Raw genomic sequence first — 17,842 nt, forward strand, 5'->3', positions numbered from 1 at the left:
TGCATTCAGTATAAATTATGTATTGAATCTTTATTCAAAGCACTTAAAAGTTTGACATTAAATGTTAAGCTTAGATGACAGAATCTAGAATACTTTTAACAATAAACTGAGTGCATATAAAAATATTTGGAAGATTTCATTATTACATCGTCAATGAATACCCATCTGCATAATAGAGGAGAATAAAATATATATAGATAGAAACAAAAGGGAATTTTAACTTCTAGTATTAATTTTTGGTTTTAAAGAGGCTTGTTCTGAATATGTATATTTTTTACTACATTACATACAGATAGTGGCTTGAACAATATAAATACATTTAATTACTAACAAAATAAAAACAAAGTACCCACCTTTTGCTGAAAGTCAGGTTTACATGTCTCTTCAACTGTCGTTTTGTGGGTTGGAAGATGAAAGGTTTTCAAACCACAGGGATATATTTTATAAACTACAGTACCTTTGATCAACTCTTGTTTAAAATCTTAAATACTAAAACAGTTCAAATCTAGTTGTTGAGTTATTCAACATTACATCTGGATTCTTTAACAAGCCCACACTTAGCATGGTCCTGATGGATATTTCTTTCTTTCTGAAGGTTAGTCATTCATAAAATAAATAAATAAATAAATAAATAAACAAACAAACAAATAAATAAATAATTAAAGAAAGAAAGAAAGAATAATAATAATAATTATCATAATTATTATGATAATTATGATAATTATCATAATTATCATAATTATTATGATAATAATAATTATCATAATAATTATTATTATTATTATTATTATTATTATTATTATTATTATTATTATTATTATTATTATTATTATTATTATTCGTTTCTAATCGCTAAAAGTTTTATTAAATTTGGTTACACAAGAAATATTGTTTAACGCTGTAGGCGCGCTCCGGGAGAGTGACGGGGACGAGCGGAAGCCGCGTTTGTTGTTCTTCCTTCTGTTTCCGAGACGTTCAGGGGTCTACACGGGTTCCAGAGGCGCGTCTGCATGTCGCTGCTAATTCCCCTCATAAACCGTCTTCTGCCGCCCCCGAATGAAGGTAAAGTCCCGCCTCGGTTCGCGTTCACACAGTACACGTCCACACGGGTCGGTTCCGAGTCAGATTAAACCCGCTCCTGGCAGATCTTCGCCCCGGCAGTGAGCCCCAGTGAGCCCGGGTGTCGAGCGCACAGCTGCCGACAGCCGAACTAATCCAGCCCGCTGCTTCGAAGGCGCTCCCCGGTGAACGCGGCTGTGTGCTGTTTTTATCGCTGTCTAAATTAATGTGTTAATATGATCAGTGTTATCAATTTTATCAATTATCTGACACTTGTATTGACTCTGGGGTCAGGTGTGACAGCTGCTAAGCCGAACTTCTTCCCGAACGGGCCCGTTTGGCTACTTTTGACACTACAGCTATGTTTGGAGTCTCGTCCTTCAGCTGTCTGTGCAGTTGGCATTGCTACATTTTCTCCCATTTAAAAAAACTCTCCCACCTCGTAAAATTACAAACCTCAGAGTTTAAGGCGACCATTTCCAAGTTTGCAGGAAAAAAAACCTTTAGTGATTAGTTGAAGTTCAGAGTCTAAATATGTAAAATCCCTGCATGGGTGTGATGAAAGTTTCTTCTGGAAGTGTAATTCTGTGATATGAACAGATGCCAGCAGGCCATATGTCACCCTGCTCCTTGCTTGTGACCCAGTAATGTGTAAACAGGTTATGCAATTCTTTTCCAAACTTGTTCTCCTTGGCCAACCTCGTGTCTGCTGCTGCATAAACACCAGGCAGAAAGTTCTGCAGCACTTCTCAGGTTAGTCTGCATGCTGCTGCAAAACGCTCCCATGCTACAGGTGTGTTACATGTTCTGCACAGACATGCATGTTAAATAAATACCTCCTCAGTTTTCTGGGGGTGGGGGGTGTCTGGGGTTATATGTGATGTTAACAGCAAGGAGAATAAAGTCATGTTAGAAAAGAGTAATTAGTTGTAGACCCAAACAGGCCAAGAATTATTACTTTTTTGTTTTATAAATATAGAAAGCTCCAGTCAAAATATATATTTTTTGTAAAAAATAAAAAAAAAAATTTTTAAATGCAGATCTAGAATACAAAATGAGTAGCTACTTCAACATATTTTACTTAAGTGAAAGTACAAATTAGCCATCCAAGAAATTGAAATGGAATCCTTATTTATTTCAAACAAGTAAAGGTCAGAGAAAAAATAAAATAATTAAGAAGAAAACAAAAAATATATCAAATACAAAACCAAACTTTTATATCCAGTTAGAAAGGGGGTGTTAAGAAGACAAACTTATTAGATCCTACTCAAATTACTCAAGTAAACATGAAAAGTACTGGAATACCTGATTTAATATCTTAAAAATGATTTAATCAGATAGAGAAAAACTATGTACAAATTCTGCTATTTAAAGACTGAAAGAAAAAGTAAGACAAATCATAAATTCAGGCATAAAGAACACTTTTACAAATTACTTTTTTCCAATATAAAACTTTCCAAATTCAAACTTACTGCTGGTGATGTGTATATATAAATGCTAGAAGAGGGTGAAGCGACAATCAATAGCACTTTCTTTATTTTCTTGATCTCTGAATGGCTCAACAGGCTCAACAGAGAAAACATCAGAAAAACAAAGCAGGTGTATGAACAGGAGGTCTCACTTTGACATAAACTGTGTGTTTATTGCTGGACCATTTTTGGTTAAAACACATTTCTTCTTTGTTTATTGACATTAAAAGTATTACTCAAGTAAAAGTAAATGTATGTTGTATTAAAACTAATCCTAGAAGTAATTTTTCCCAAAATGCAAATTTAACATTTACCGTATCGTTTATTGTTATCTTTACAAAATTCTTGCTGTGATACGAAATTATGATTTATTGACTTAAAGTTGAATTACAGCGAATGATCTCTGAGAATCCCAGTAACTGAAAGTATTTGCAGGACTGTTGGTTTTATTATTTTCTCCACTGCTGTTTCCTCGAGAGCTTCATTAAATCTAAATACATTTCAATGTATCCTGAAGAAACTTCACTTTTATTGTTATTTTATTGATTTCACAAAAATAGTTCATCCCTATTTTACCAATACTCAGAAAAACAAACAAGTTTCCTGAAGTATGTATAAAACTTTTTGTTTTATACATAAAGTTTTATACTTTATGGTCCAGCTATTATGAATTATAGCTATTACACACAGTTCTTTGGTGGTGACTGACAGGGTTTTGATGTATCTGTAAAGAAACTCGATAAAAGACAAGGTTGGGATGAGAAAACAGACGTTTGTGCAGGCAGAAATGTTCAGGCCGTCCTGGAAAGCAGCTGTTTAAAATTACATCTCCAGCCTTACGATGTATGATTCAGTTGAAGCGGTATCATGCGTCACCCCGGAAAAAACATTGTCTTAATAAAGAACCAGCAGCTTTTTTTCTTCCAACTTCTTCTTTTCTTGAAATCTGTTTACAAAACTTCTTTTTTCGCTCCTTGAGTTTAAGGTTTTTCTCCCTGAATTAAAAGCTGGACTCAGTGTTTCTGTTTGCTTTGTTTTTGTTTCAGATTAACAGGTATGCCAAAGGAAAAATATGATCCTCCAGATCCCCGCAGATGTTACACCATCATGTCAGCTGAGGAGGCGGCCAATGGGAAGAAGTCTCACTGGAACGAGCTCGAGATAACCGGTTAGTCCGACTGCTTCTAGTTAACGGGAAATAAATCCCAAAGCTTTGAGTTCAAAATGTTCAGCTAAAGAAACATCCAAGATGGTTCGGTCAAATGCAGCTGGTTGTCTTCTCTTTCATCTCTTGAAGACATTTCAAAAGACAAAATAGCTTCTTCAATTCAGACTGAACCACAGAGGAAGTCCAGAGATACACCAATCCACTTTTTATTCACTTCCAATACCGATATCTGAGGTTTAGCATCGGTTGATACCGTTCCGATAAGGAAACACAGTGCTGAATTTATAAAAATAAAATTAAAACTCAGACATAAATTTATTGAATTTCAAATTTATTTGATAACTCTGCACCAGTATGGCACGCTTAAATGCACCAATAACTTCACAAGTTTGGCAGAACACGTAAAAGCAACTTTAATTTATTCAGTCACTGCATTCAGGAGTAGAAGAACCACTGTAAAATAAATAATAAAGAAATGGAAACAGATGAAAGAACAATAGGTTTACTCCCACTTGGTCAAACATGTACAAATTAAACTGCAACAAACAAATTTTGTTATATTGTACTTAAACAAATAATAAAGTATTTATTATTTATTATTTTGCTCAGAGTACAAAGCGTAGATTTAAACTGAATAGATCTGCACAAGTGGATTGGATACATTGCCACCAATATCCAATCTAGGTTTTTTTCATATTGGGACTGATACAGATATTGATATCAGATTGTTGCATCGCTAGGCATGTCACGATTCCAAATTTTGCTGGACGATAAATTGTCCCAGAAGTTATTGTGAGAAACAATAATATTGTTGTTTTGAATGGAATCAACTAACTCTCTCACTCTTTGGTTACCTAGCAACAACCTTCTGAGTAACTGCCCAGCAGTTTAAAGTTCTGCCACCGTGCTTAAAAAAAAAAGAACTGGACAAAACAGGAAAGATCAAGCCACCAGTTTGGTACTATTTCTGATATTTAAAGAAAAAAAAAATGGACCAATAACTATCAATATCGACTGATATGAAATGTTTATATCATGATACGTTCATCCAGCTCTACATCTCTACTCTTGTGAAATTCATCAGACCTGCGTTATAGTAGTTTTGGGGTTTTAATTTTAGTTTAGTTTTATTTTGTCTAATTCAGTTACTTTTCATTAGTTTTTAGAGTGCAATTGCTTGTTTTTGTTAGTTATTATCAGTTAAATATTGCTTAGATTTTATTAATTATAGTAGTAGTTTTAGTTTTTTCATGCTTTGGTTGATTTTTAGGTGTAGCATTTTCAAAAAATGTATTCAACAACCAAATGACTGGTGTTTTCTCCCGCTATTTTGTGGACTAGCTTAGAGGATAATGGATGCTTATTGCTTGTGTCTGGGAAAAAATCACTTTCACATCAGTTTGAAAGACTAATAAATAGATAAACACGAAAACAAAGGATGTTATGCCTATAATTCCAGTCTGTTTTATAACCGCACAGTGTAGTTTTTCCCCATTAATTACGGTTTTTATTTGTTTTAGTTAACAAACATGTTTTCTCAGTTTTAGTTATCGTTGTTTTGTTAGTTTTAGTTGACTATAATAACCTTGCATCATCATCAGTTCTTGAGAATCAGATTTTAATGTTGTCTTGTTTGCGTTTTTCTGGAATCAGGACGAGTCAGGAGCCTGAGCAGCTCGTTATGGACCCTCACGCATCTGACGGCGCTGCACATCAACGACAACAACCTGACCCGCATCCCGCCGGACATCGCCAAGCTGCCCAACCTGGTCTACCTGAACCTGTCGTCCAATAAGCTGCGCAGTCTGCCCGCCGAACTGGGCAACATGGTCTCTCTCAGGTAGGCCGCCCTGCGCTACCTGGCGCCTGGAAACACAGCGGACCCTGGGATTCCCACCAGAACCATCACACGGCCTCCATTTCTTTAAAACCCATCACAGGGAAGCCGTGTTTGTTTTCCCCAGGAATGGGACACTTGTCACGTAGAAAACAATTTGTCCACTTTATTACCATTTGCTTCATTAATCTGTTACTGAACCTTTAATAATTTCTTTGAAATTCTGCAGGGATTTAGATGCTAAATGATCTAAGAGAACAAAATAAAGGTTCAAAGACTGGAAATAATCTCATAGTCAGAAATAAAAGCTTAGAGCTGAACACTAATGCTTGGTTGTTGCTTTTTTGCAGGGAATTGCTTTTAAACAACAATCTTTTACGAGTCCTGCCTTACGAACTGGGCCGGCTTTTCCAGCTTCAAACTCTGGGACTAAAAGGTGAGACTTCTTCATCCTTCAGTTATTATATTAGAACTACCCATTAATTCATTTATTTAGGGACATTTACACTGCAAAAACAAAATCTTACCAAATATTTTTGGACTAGTTTCTAGTGCAAATATCTTAGCACACTTGAAATTAGACAGAAATAACTTACAAGTAACTTTTCAGCCAGATGTAAGAGATTGTTTTAAATTATAATAATTCCTTAATGATTTAAACACTTACAGGTCATTTTATAACAAGACATTTTCCCATATTGTAAGTGGAATAATCTGCCAGTGAAACTTGAATATTATTAAATACTTTTCAGTTCATATGAAGTGAAAATATTCAATCATTACAAAACGAGAGGCGGATGTGACATTTTTAGTCATCTAAGCTGTTTTAAAACTTACATATAAAAAAAGATTCGTTCAGCCTTTCTTTAATGAAAAGGAAATGATCTCCTTTCTTTATGTTATTACACTGCAAAAACACAAAATATTACCACGTATTTTCGACTGAATTTACGTATAATTTCTTATATTATCAGTAAATTATCTTATTTTATAAAGGTTCACACAAAAAACAGTTAAAAACAATATATTAAAAGAAGATTGCAACAACAAAAATAATTGTTTAATATTAGTTATAGCACTAATTAATATTATATTTGTAGATTTATGAGGTTTTCTTGCCAGACAAGAAACTTTACATTAACAAACAATAAATAAAAATACAAGATGATTCAAAATGGCTCCCAGTGATCAGTATTTTAAAATATTAAAAACCATAAATACCTGACCCGCATTGATACAGCATCCTCTTTAGGACAAGATTATAAAATAAAGACAAAATGAAACTATGTTAAACAAATGCTAGATGTAAATATGTAGTTATTACCATAACCACACGTTATAGTTGCATTTTGACGTTTTGGCTGCATTTATTGGTCGCAGGAAATCCGTTATCGCAGGACATCCTGAATCTGTACCAGGAGCCCGACGGAACCAGAAAGCTTTTGAACTACATGCTCGACAATCTGGCAGGTAAAACCCTCAGCACCACATTTAATATTTACATCATATTAATGTAATATTTATAACCCGCTCCATCGTCTCGTATATTCCCCCAGTTCACCCAGAGCAGCTCCCCCAAAGACCGTGGATCACCCTGAAGGAGCGAGACCAGATGAGCCCAACAGGTCGGTTCCGGTCGGTTTAACTCTTTAAAAGCGACTCTTTGCCGCTCTGATTACTCCTCTGGCTTCGCCTGCAGCTGCGTTCACAGTCATGTGCTACAACGTGCTGTGCGACAAGTACGCCACGCGGCAGCTCTACGGCTACTGTCCGTCCTGGGCGCTGAACTGGGAGTACCGGAAGAAAGGCATCATGGAGGAAATCACCAGCTGTGACGCCGACATCATCAGCCTGCAGGTGAAGCCGAGTTCATTTAATGTGAAATCTGAGAATAAGTTATAAAGGCACAAGTTCAGATGAAACTCAACTGAATGGTGCGAATTTAACCTGGAAGCAGCAAGATTGGTTGGTTTTAGCTTTTTAAAATGAGTTACAAAAGAAACTTATTTTTTCTCTTATTTGAGGTTAAACATTTGCTAAAATAAAGTTGTGAAAAGTTAATTGAGAAGAAACAGAATGTTTTTGGAAAAAATTTAAAATTGTATTTTTATTCTCCTAAAAAAAAATTAAAAACAGCTTTTTGAGGAAAAACACAATTTTCAAAATAAATGAAAGATGTGGAAATTTTGTGCTTTTAAAAATATTTTTGAAAATTTTTTGGCATAAAAGTTTGAAAATTGAGAAACATTTTGCCTTTCTTTTTATAAAGTAATTATTTTTGAAAAATATGTATTTTTGAAGAAAAAAATGTTTTAAATTTGTGTTTTACTCTTCTTTTTTTAATATATCTTTAAATTTTATTTATCAAAAAGTATTTTTGAAATATTTTTTTCGAAATGAGTAAAACATGAAAAATTTGCTCTTCTTTTTAAAAAAAAATATGTTTTACATTTTTTGGGAGAAAATTTAGAAAATTTAAATTTTTCAAAACCATGTTTGAAAAATATATTTTCAAATTTTTTAAATTAATGTGTAAAATTGGTGCTTTTCTTTCTATTTAAAAAAAAAATTCATGATTTTTTTTTTATTTTGCAAAATTATAAAAATCTTCCTCTGTGTTTCTGCAGGAAGTGGAGACGGAGCAGTACTACACCTTGTTCCTGGAAACACTAAAGGACCGCGGCTACGACGGCTACTTCTGCCCCAAATCCCGCGCCAAGCTGGTTTCTGAGCAGGAGAGGAAACACGTCGACGGCTGCGCCATTTTCTTCAAGACCGAGAAGTGAGAACCTCCGAAGTTTTACAGAACCAACACGGAGTCCAGCTGGGAGCTAACCCGGACGCTGCTGATGTCTGCAGGTTCACTTTGGTCCAGAAACACACCGTGGAGTTCAATCAGGTGGCCATGGCCAACTCTGAGGGGTCAGAGGTCATGCTGAACAGAGTGATGACCAAAGACAACATCGGCGTGGCGGTTCTGCTGGAGGTTAATAAGAACATATTCTCCAGTGGTAAGACAAGATGGTCATGATTTTTATTTTTCCCTCTTTCTGTTATCGATGCATTGATTGATTCTATTCACTATAAGTTGAAATACTGCAATCAAAACGTGATTGAAGTGAAACTAACTAACAAATCATCTTTTTTGCTGATACTGTTTAAATATTCTATTAAAAAACGACTAAATTACTGTGAACAATCTGTGAAATTTGTATGTAATATCCTGTATTTCCACAAGGTGGCGCCAGAGATTTGTCACTCGGTGAACAACAGCGGTTTTATTGTTTACCGGAGAGTTAGAGGCCTTAACTGCTGTTTTTATGCCTTGTGTTGCTTAATATTTTCTGACTTTATATATTTGATTTGAGTTCATGATATTTAGTGCTATGAAGAGAAGTTAAGCTGTAATACTTTTCTGTTGTTACTGCTTAAAGAGTTTCTTCACATCTATGAAACTTGCTGGAAATTAATTTAGGAAGTATAAAATCTCCCCACCATGTTAATTTAGTAGCTATTTCATTTACTTTAGAGGTTCTTGTTGCCCGTCTTTATGTGTATTAAACTGTTACTTTTAAAATCTATAATCCTGTTTCTCTCTTGTGAGGCGTGAAGCCTCAAGAGAGGCAACTACTTCTTGTGGCCAACGCTCACATGCATTGGGACCCGGAGTACTCGGACGTTAAGCTGATCCAAACCATGATGTTTCTGTCGGAGCTGAAGAGCATCGCTGAGAGAGCCTCGGGTGCCATGACAACGGACTCCCCGACCTCTGACCCCTCATCCATCCCCATCGTCCTGTGTGCCGACCTCAACTCGCTGCCCGACTCCGGTAAGTCCAGCAAATAATGAATCAGCTTAAGGTTAACTGTACATTAATGGTTTATTAGATTAAAATGAGTTCCGATCGATTAACTTATAACATCCACTCAGACCTTATATTAGTGTTGCAGTTTGGCCTCCATCCAGCAGAGGCGCCACCATCTTTATTTCCGTTGGTATAGGAACAAAGATGGCAGAGATGTTACTGAGCAGAAAGCTCAACTAATCAATATCAATTTGTCCATGTTCCACTGAATTAAGCCGATTTTTAAGTTATTTTTGTTGCATGTTGTTGCTGTGCAGGTGTGGTGGAGTACCTGAGCAACGGCGGGGTGGCTGAAAACCACAAGGACTTCAAGGAGCTGCGCTACAGCGAGTGTCTCACCAACTTCAACTGCAACGGCAAGAACGGCAACTCGGACGGCAGCATCACACACAGCTTCCAGCTGAAGAGCGCGTACGACAGCAACCTGATGCCTTACACCAACTACACATACGACTTCAAGGTAGAAACCTGCTGCTCAGCAGGACTCACCAGCCGACTGTCAGTATTCTGCTAATGTTGAAGAAACAAAATGTGTTTCCGTTAAAATAAGAAACGCAGTTAAAATCACGTGTGAATAAGTTTGTTCAAATCATTTAAAAAACATCCATCATCCTCCTACTTCCTGTCGTCTTCTTCTTCGTCTGTTCTGCCAGACGATCAACATCACATGATCACATGATCAACATCCTGTTGATCATGTGACTCTTGATGCAAAACAAATGTTTTCATTGCAGTTTTGCGAAATAAATAAAATTTGATATGGGCAAAAACAAAAAATCACTTCATCCTAACACAAAAAACATTTTATTCAAAAGTGAGTTTTTTGTTTTTTTCCTAAAATTACCGTGTTTCCATTAAGTAAATATATTTTTGTAAATCCAATTTGTGCAGCTATATGATCAATGGAAACACAGTTATAAATATCAATTATCGACTATAAGTCGCAGTTTTCATAGTCACACTGGTCCTGTAACTTCTAGTCCTGAGACTTATGTTGTTTTTCCTCTTCGAGACGGATTTTTTGATTCATGCGACTTCCAGACTGGAAAATACGGTAATATCAGATATTGAAATTGGCCCAAATTTTCATATTGTTGCATCTGTATATGACCTAAAGCTGCTTTAAATCTTTGTGTTGCAAACCTTGTATTGTTTTCTATTCACTCCATGCTTAAAGTCTACTTTTTCTTAATCTGTCAGAAAAAAGCCTCAATAAAATACTTTTAAGTTTGTTATTCTAAAAATGTGAAAATATGGACGTGTTATGAATAGCTTGATTTCTGCCCCTGAATCTTGATCCTGACTAAAATGGAGGGATTCATGTTTGACTGAAACAACAGATACTGGACTGTTGGAGAAGTATCGATCAAGACCAGCTATTAGATTAACAAAAACTTAAGCTTAGTTAACCTAAACTTAAAGAAATATAACCCAAGTAGATTTAGGATCTTTCCTTCCGTCAGTTTCCTTTAAATCAACCATTTTGATCTGAAAAAAATAAGTTTTGGGCTTGTTTAATGAGCTCAAAATTCATAACCGAGTAGAAAACCCAAAATCATACATGTGGAACATCTTTTAACACTTCTTAGTACTTTTCCTGTTGAAACCAGAAGCTAGCTTGGAAGATGCATGGCTCTTTTTTTTTTTTTTTTTTGACACTTTTCTGCAGTTTTTCAAACCGTGTTGGTGGTGAAGCCTTTGAATCTCGTCTCGCCTCACAGTTTTTGATGCGCTGACATTCTGTCCCAGCTTTGGAATGAGTCACGCTGGCAACTTTCACGTAATGTGTGGTTTTCTGCTTCGTCTCGTTTCGTGACCAGCGGCTCATCTGCTGGCTGTCAGGTTTTGCTTTTTTCCACTCAGAGCGTCTCTCTTCCCTTTGCTCTGATGGAAACATGATGCCAGTTTTCTCCAGAATTTCTGTTCCGCCCGTTATCTATTGAGCTGTTGTGCAAGTTCAGCTTTTACAGGAACAAGGTCAAAGTTCAGCTAGCCCACATTGAGACAGAATTAGCTGGTATTTAAAGTTTACCACCCTGAAAGTGGGAAGGGAATTCACTCCTCCCATCTTAAATGCTGCTAAGTCAGATTCTGTGGTTGTATTATCTCGCTGTGTTTATGTTCTGCTTCCTGATTCGCTCCTGCTTTCTTTGCTAATAGAAACTGCTTAAATGAAGCCGAAATCCCCCGAAAAGTTGCTTCACTTTAAATATTTTTCGGGTGTTTATCGTTGAGGTTGAGTCTAAAAAGAAGCTGAATCTCTAATAGCAGCATTCCTTTAGTTTACAGTTGATTATTTGTAGCAAAGGGATTAACTGATCAGTTACTGGATATTAAAAATGCTAGATTTTTTTTTTCACAGAATTTGAACCAGGTAAAGTTCAAACTGCACTCTGGGTAGAACATGTAGAAGATTTTTTTTAATCATAAATGAAAAATGTATTTGTTCTTTTGTACAGTTTTAGAGTCTGTGTCCTATTAATTGATTCAACACAATTAATCCAATTAACAGTTTTAACCAAAAGATATTTATAACCAAGATTTTTCTCAAAATTTCTCATTTATTTCTTGCAAATTTTTGACTTTTGAAACTCAAAAATGTTTTTTTAAACATTTATGAGATAAATTTTAATAATTTAGAGGAAATTAACTTTTTTTTTTTACTACGTTTCTACAATGTCTCTAATACGCCGTCGTACTGACCCGACCAATGAAGCCGACTCTCATTTCTGCGTGGAAGCTGTTCACCTGTTGGCCACTAGAGGGAGCTCTTTGTGAATGTCTCTTCTGTGTCCGCAGGGCGTCATCGACTACATCTTCTTCTCCAAGACACACATGAGCGCCGCGGGCGTCCTGGGCCCGCTGGACAGCCAGTGGCTGGTGGACAACAACATCACCGGCTGCCCCCACCCCCACATCCCCTCGGACCACTTCTCCCTGCTGGCCCAACTGGAACTGCATCCCCCTGCTCCCCACCCGCTCAACCCCCTGAACGGCCTGCACCTGCCCGTCCACAGGTAGTGCAGCCTGGGAAAGCCCCGCCCACACCTCTAACCTCACCCACTCAGCTTTTAAACACTGCCCCCCCTCCCAGCTTTACACAGGACCCTGTACAGCTCACCATCAGACTCGAACAGGAGGAGTGAAGTATTTGCCTGTTTGTTGCTCCTTTTCGTACCTTTTGTGTTGCGTTGATTCATTTCCTCCCTTTAAAACGAAGCTTGATACCAAAAATTGGGGATGCAGCTGCTGAAGTGACCCGCCTTAGATGAGATCATGACGGCTCGTTGATTCTGTTTTAAGATAAATTCAACACGAAGCGTGACGAGAGACGAGATGACTTCTGTCCCAGTTTGTTTTTCATACATTTAAGAAATAAATCTTTTAAGTCACAGTTCAATTGTAATGATATAAGATACTACAAGGCGTATTAGGGCTGTTGGAGATACAAAAAAAATAATAATTTGTGAGAAAAAAACAAGAAATTCTGAGATTAATTTCAGAAATTTACTAGAAGAAAACTTGGAAATTTCAGAATCTTTTTTTAGAAAATAACTGACTTTTCAAACTCAGAAGTTTCTGCTTTTTTTCTAGAAAATTTCTGACATCTCAACATTTCTGAGATTTATCTTGCAAATGTTTGACTTTTCAAACTCAAAAATTTCCGAGTTCTTTTCCTAGAAGAGATTAATGTCACAATTTGAGATTTTTGTTGTTGTTGCAAATTTTCAACTTTTCTAACCCAGAAATGTTCATGATTTTAATCTAAGAATTTCTGCTTTATTTTCTCAGACATTTTTGAATTTTAAAACTCAGAAATTTCAGATTTTTTTCCCCAGAAAAATTCAGATTATTCCCAGAATTTTTTCTCACAAATGTACTTTTTTTTCTATCTAGAACGGCCCTTAAGCTGTTGTGAAACACATGTATTTCTCATTACAAAAAGCTGAATTTGTTAACGTTATGAGGATGTCAAACATTTATTGGTATTTATTTTTGTTTTTGTTTTGTTTGTTGTTGTTTTTTTGGTGCATATCTAAAATTCACGAGCCACGAAATGCCAAAAAATATATAAGTTAATGAAATCTGAGGAATGATTAGGAGATTTTAAGATTTAAAAGATTGAAAACTCTGTTTTTATAGTATTTGAAAAATGGAAGGCAGGATTTAAAACCTCAGCACATTTCCTGTCGCTAATGCATCATTTTTGGGGGAGGGGGAGGCAGTCGGGTAATCTGTAGGTTGTGTTATTTTGTTTTTTCTTGACACTTTTGAGATTATAATCTTTGGTCTGTTTTGTCACACCAGCCAGTAAATGATGCCTCTAAATGTAAACAAGCTGCTTTTTTCACCTCATCCAATTAGAAGTATTTATTTTCATAATCTGGGATTATCCCCCACCTTTATCAATGATGCATTCTTCACTTTTTGAGGCACTTCAGAGCGTTTTGATTTGTAAGTACAGCAGTTCACACCAAATTAGCCAAGTTCTCTAATTTCTGCTTGATTTGCTCAGTATATTTTATACTCAGATAATATTTTTTCTCCTGATGTTGTTTTAAAAGTTTTCCCCGTCCCTAATTGGCCAAAGAATTGAGTGACATACAATCTGTCTTTACTGGGGTAGCTTAGCAGTGCCAGTCGATGGCTCCTAAACAGAATGTATTTAGCTGCTTCTGAGGATTAAAACTAAAAGCCCTTTATGTACGTTAGAGCTCAGGGCTTTGCAGTACCTCTCACACTAAACTCTGAGTCACTTTGAATAAAAATACACAGAAAAATGTTGTTCTGACATTTCTGTATAAGCACAGGTAATGTTTGTTCTTGCACACGTACATAATGTTGTATAATTCCTACGTCTTTGTGCATTTTTAATACAAAACAACTATTGTTGCAATTGTCCTTTGCCAAAACAATTGTCATGGTGCATAAAAATGATAAAAATTAGAGTTTATGATGTTTTCTTCCTCACTGATCAGTTTGGGATGCAAAGCAGAGTTTCGGGCAGAAAAACGGAAAATGTTAAAAATTTAATTGACTTTTAGAGTTCAGGCATGTGAAATTGAACAAATAAGAGCCTGTGTTTATTGCCACTCCAAATAAGCCTGTAAATAAATTAATCTCTTATTGCAGCCGCATAATCTGTTCTAGTACAAAGATTTAGATCAGTTTATTCAAAAAATAAAAACATCTTCAATATAAAATAATTGCTCTTTGAAAATTTACCAGCAGCAGTTCCAACAAAATAAAATAATATAATTTTTGTTAATAAAATTTAAGTTTTGTTAATAAAATTTAATTTTTATTTTTATTAGTGTTTCCAGGCACTTTTAATAATTAATTCTTTGTTTTCTGGGGAATAAATATGACGTGACATGAAGTCCTATTAGGTTTAGCAGCAAAGCTGGATGAGAAACCGAGAAAAAATAAAGTAACTGTGACCATTTATTGAAGAAACTAAGAAACATCTAAAACTAAATAAAAAAAATTAACTGATTTAGTTTTATCAGCTCAATAATAAACTAAACTTGCAAATTCTAATTAAAAATCTGTTTTATACATTGGCCAAACTAAAAGAAATTCAGAGTTTACAGACTTTAGCTGCTTGTTGTTTTTTTTTTTGAGAAAGATCCAGTCAATTCTCAGCAGAAACAGCAGAATTTTGGTCACAATTTAAGTCACTTTAGTTGCATTAAGCCATGTTTAATTAATCAAAAGCAGATATAGGTTCAGTAAAGTCTGCTTTTTAGTAGAAGTCACTGAATAGATGTGGTTCTATTTACTATGAAAGTGAAAAATATTACCCTAATTAAAAATTGAAGATTTCATTTTTGGTAAATGTAAATTTTTGATTGAATTAAAAACACATATTTCCTGATTATGCTGCTGTAATAAAAACATGGATCTATTAAAAAGCTGTTGTTTTCTAACGAATTAGATTAAATCAATTATTCCTATAGCAAATATGTAAAAGGAGATGGAATGTGAACTTTTTAAATCAGGGATGAATGTAAAAATGATTGTTGAAGGCAGTTAGTGCGTCTGTGGTGCATTTAACCCTTTGGACCATGATTTGAAGGTGAAAGGTCATCGGCACAACCCCAGAACGGATTGACGTTGACGTTGCGGTTGACGTTGAGGCCTATACTTCACTCCTGAAACAACTTCACCGGGATTTTTGTACAAACAGCTTTACACGATTGACTCTTTGATGATAATACGGGGGTGTCTTTCACATTCTCACATTAAAGGAGTGCTTTTTTTCTCCTCTCAAGTCAGAGATGTACGTTATGTTGCACATTTTGTCTGTCGGGTTTCTCTGGAAGTTCCTGTACAGAACAAATGTCGCTGGTTTTATTTTTGAACTCAGTCTCTAACATTGCAGACTTTCAGATTGGAACTTTGTACGATTCGGAATAACCACGTTTTTCTCAGAAAAAAAAACACATAAATGTTTTATGTTTAAATGCAGTTTGTCTGGGTGGTTTTTGTTTCTGCACACTCATGCTTATAAGTTTACATACACTGAAGTTAAATCAGAACAAGCTTCTCTTATTTTAGGTCAGTTAAACTCACCAATATTATTTGTATTTGCTAAATGCCACAATAATGACAGAATATGTCAGAGTTTTATTTGTTAATGTCTTCAAAACAAGTTTACATGTAAGTGATTACTGTCTCTAAACGATTAGAGAAAGCGCAGATGATGACGCAGTGCTACATGGCACGCCATTGGCTAGAGTTGGCAAGGGAGCCAATCCGAGAGCGCCATTAATTTTCCTTGGCGCTGATTGGCTGAGTCCCGGAAAACGGTAAACGTTAGCTTTTCTTGTAGAGTTAAAATGGTTTCCACAGTGTGTAACGAGGCATAGTAAGGTAAACATGGGGTTTGAACTGCTAAAATGGGAAGTTTTAAACGTTTCAGAGGGAGTCTCAAGTATTTTCAGCTATTCGTGGGCGGTTCTGGCGTCTAACGCCTGCGAATATCGCGGGTCAAAACACAAAATATAACTTGGTGGACTGGAAAAAGCATTTTAGAGGAACTGAGCTCTAACTGAATTAAAAAAATTATGTTGATAAAAAGCACTTTCCAGGGATTCTTCTGATGTTTGCAAAATTAAAGGTTTCAGAAACCTCCCCTACGTTAAGTCACATTCAACAGGCGCTGCGCCGTTACCTAGCAACCTCAGCGAAGCCCAGCCCGTCACCTAGCAACCCCGGAATGGCAAGCACCTTACTGGGATTACTTCACAGATACTTTTTTTATTTATCCCAAAGGGGAGATTAAATGCTGTTGGCAGGAAAGACCTTGTTAAACTTTTACATTTAAGTTTAGGTTTAAAGTGACGAGATATTAAAATAACTCATTCTGAATTAAAGGAACTCAAAATAAGTACAAAAATATCATTATCTAAGAATGATTTTGCACAAAAAATATAATAATATAATGAACATGTTTTGTATAGCCCTAATCTGTTTAAAGAAGCATACAAGGTGACTTTCAGCTGGTTTTACATCATAGAACATCTCCAGTCAAACTATTTTTGTAACAGCTTTCTGTTTGTCCTGGATAAAATTTATTTTATTTTTATACAGCCGGTACAGATTCTCCAACAGCAACACTGCCTATGAGACCAAGAACGTCAGAGTTTAACCCATCAACTTTTCTTCACCTATTCATTTCTTTGCAATCATCACCAACCACTCTGAATGTTGGCTGTAAAAGCTCCTGTTGGCTACATTGGTTTTATTTTTATATTTTTTGTTAATTTACCACAGTGTTCATCCAACAGAACAGCATGGGGAAAATTGTGTTTATTGTTCAGAGTAAAGTTTTTTAAAGTTACATTTTGTGGCTTAATAAAAAGATATATCTTCCTATCATTCTGTTAATCTGTCAGTGAAAAATCATGGAGTTGAAAAAGTGTTTTTCACTGACGGATTAAACTAATTTTAATATCTGACAGAGATAATAGCAGTTAGTACTAGTTAGGATTTTGTTTGTTTCTGTTTGCTTCTGAGCTCGATAATCATCACAACATTGTTGTTTTTTTTGTTTGTTTTTTTTGTTTTTAGTTCCTATAATGACAACAGAGATAAATGAAGTGAAATCTGCATGGTGTGTGAACTCAAAACATGACATCTTTTTTATGACCGCCCATTCTTTTGGGGACAACAACAAACCAATGGATATTCACTACAAACTTTTTGTGGAACCACTATACATAATTGATAAAACTAAGGAAATTAGGGAAAGTTCTGAGAATTTGCTTCATCAGCGAGTGTCTTTAGTCAGAGGCTTCTTCAGACTCACTGTAACACTGACCTCTACAGAAGATCTATCCTGCCCAAAGCCAACAACATCTACAACAATTGTTGAATTGAATGAGAGGAATAAGAAAAAATGAATAAATATTGTCCTTTTTTCAGTTTCAGTTTATACT

At 35.6% G+C, this 17,842-nt stretch overlaps 1 protein-coding gene across 1 annotated transcript; it reads left to right on the forward strand.

The window, feature by feature from the left end:
* Positions 1-921: 921 nt before the first annotated feature.
* On the forward strand, positions 922-15,865 carry cnot6l (CCR4-NOT transcription complex, subunit 6-like). The gene is made up of 12 exons (XM_015012375.2): positions 922-1,062; positions 3,575-3,696; positions 5,350-5,536; positions 5,884-5,969; positions 6,914-7,003; positions 7,090-7,158; positions 7,233-7,390; positions 8,161-8,315; positions 8,393-8,544; positions 9,138-9,362; positions 9,656-9,858; positions 12,198-15,865. Exons 2-12 carry the CDS (start codon positions 3,585-3,587, stop codon positions 12,417-12,419), a joined length of 1,659 nt encoding a protein of 552 aa, XP_014867861.2. The 5' UTR covers positions 922-1,062; positions 3,575-3,584; the 3' UTR covers positions 12,420-15,865.
* The last annotated feature ends 1,977 nt before the right edge of the window (positions 15,866-17,842 follow it).

The sequence above is a fragment of the Poecilia mexicana genome, unplaced genomic scaffold, assembly GCF_051168715.1.
Source record: "Poecilia mexicana isolate PSO_F unplaced genomic scaffold, ASM5116871v1 scaffold_9, whole genome shotgun sequence".
Classification (NCBI taxonomy): Eukaryota; Metazoa; Chordata; class Actinopteri; order Cyprinodontiformes; family Poeciliidae; genus Poecilia; species Poecilia mexicana.

Excerpts from the sequence above, each read along its gene's own strand:
- cnot6l (XM_015012375.2), top strand. The coding sequence starts at position 3,585 with ATGCCAAAGGAAAAATATGATCCTCCAGATCCCCGCAGATGTTACACC. Across the intron at positions 5,970-6,913 it reads TCAAACTCTGGGACTAAAAG|GAAATCCGTTATCGCAGGAC; the intron begins GTGAGACTTCTT and ends TATTGGTCGCAG. Across the intron at positions 7,391-8,160 it reads CCGACATCATCAGCCTGCAG|GAAGTGGAGACGGAGCAGTA; the intron begins GTGAAGCCGAGT and ends GTGTTTCTGCAG.